Genomic DNA, 1,696 nt, shown 5'->3' on the forward strand with positions numbered 1-1,696 from the left:
GCGATTTCAGGGGACGACGCAAAAAAACAAGGAGCTGGGGAGTCGGCCGAGCCTGGCTGGGCACCCAAGCGTGGTGGGGTCTCCGCAGGGCCCCCCCGCTTCGGAGGAGCGCGGCCCGGGGGGGGGGCGGGCGGGAGGCGGAGCGGTGAGGGGGCGGCGGGCCGGGCTCCCCGGGGGAGGCACCGGAAGGCGGCCGGCGCTGATTCATTGCAATAAATCGGTCCTGAGCGGCACGGCTCGCTCATCGTCGCCACAGCCCCAGCCGGAGCCACAGCTGGAGGAGCCGCAGCCGCCGCGGAGGAAGGGAGGGAGGGAAGAAGGAGAAAAGCAAGGGGAAAGGATGAAGATGCAAGCCGAGGTGATCCGCGAGGGCGAGCTGGAGAAGCGCAGCGACAGCCTTTTTCAGCTGTGGAAGAAGAAGCTGGTGGTGCTCACCAAGGACAGCCTGAGCCTCTTCCCCGACGGGCACAAGCGGGCCAAGGGCAAGGAGCTGGGCTTCGGCTCCATCCTCAAGGTGGACTGTGTGGAGCGCACGGGCAAGTACATCTACTTCACCATTGTCACCAAGGACCGCAAAGAGATTGACTTTCGGTGCCCGGACCAGAGCTGCTGGAACGCCTCCATCACCATGGCCCTCATCGACTTCCAGAACAAGCGGGCCATCCAGGACTTCAAGAGCCGCCAGGAGATGGAGCAGGCGGCGGGCACCCAGGAGCGGCGGCTGGCCCGGGCGCCCTGAGCCCCCCGCCCGCCACCCGGCACGGCCCGGCACGGCCCCAGGTGAGCCCGAGCCCCCTGCGCTCCGTCTGGCTGCCAAGGGGTTGCCCGCATCGCCGGGTCCCCCCAGGCCGGGTATTTCGGGTGGGTGCGGGCGGCGAGGGACTGCCAGGGCAGAAATGGCACTTGGCGGTGCTTTCCACGCAGAGTTCCCTATGGAAACCCCCAAGCATGCGATGAGGGCTGGACGCTGCCTCCCATTTGGGAGCGCTTATTTTTCTATTTCCACCACCCAGTGCGTTTCACTAACCTGCTTTCTCTCGCTGCCCTTAGAGCATGCCGCTGGATGATATACCAGAGCAAGTGTCTTGGACTGAAATGGGACAGGGTACCAATGAAGGAAAGCGAAGAAGATAGCTGGAAGCAGCTTGGTTTTCTCCAAGCCTGTCGAGGCTGCTGAGCAAAGAGCCCCAAGCTTTGCCTGAGATGCATTTTGAAAAAGAAAAACCAAAGACTTCCATACAGGACTTCTAGCCAGGCGTCCACGTGTGTTGAGTGGCACGACTTCGCAAACGATTATCTTCTATTTATGAGACGCAAGGAAGATTCAACACTGACTGGTGGTGTTAAACACAATTTAAATTATTTGTAGTATCTATATTTGTATTTATTTTGATGAATGTCTTTTGGCAGTTATTCGTCTTAATATTGCTTTTGCATTAATATGTCCATTCCAAATAAATTACTTGAAATGTTCACTTTTTATTACTATAGTCTGTGGTGCAGTAACTTTTGTGGACGTGTATCTGTGGTGTGGGCAGCGGCTTGAAAGGACTGGGCAAGCACCATTTTGGTGGCCTGGACTGGGCAGTGGGAGGTGGAGGAACTTGAGGTAACCCATCTGTATCTGAGAACAGGGAGGCAAAGAGTGTTGAGGGCCAGCACTGGCCAGCAGTGGAAATACAAAAGCCTTCCACGT

General features: G+C 58.0%; 1 protein-coding gene across 1 annotated transcript; it reads left to right on the top strand.

The window, feature by feature from the left end:
• The first annotated feature begins 262 nt into the window (after positions 1–262).
• PHLDA2 (pleckstrin homology like domain family A member 2) lies at positions 263–1,490 on the top strand. Its single transcript, XM_082760511.1, has 2 exons — positions 263–780; positions 1,051–1,490. The coding sequence occupies exon 1, from the start codon at positions 341–343 to the stop codon at positions 737–739; it is 399 nt and encodes a 132-aa protein (XP_082616637.1). The 5' UTR covers positions 263–340; the 3' UTR covers positions 740–780; positions 1,051–1,490.
• The last annotated feature ends 206 nt before the right edge of the window (positions 1,491–1,696 follow it).

This window comes from Aythya marila (genome assembly GCF_965140915.1).
Source record: "Aythya marila genome assembly, chromosome: 5".
NCBI lineage: Eukaryota > Metazoa > Chordata > Aves > Anseriformes > Anatidae > Aythya > Aythya marila.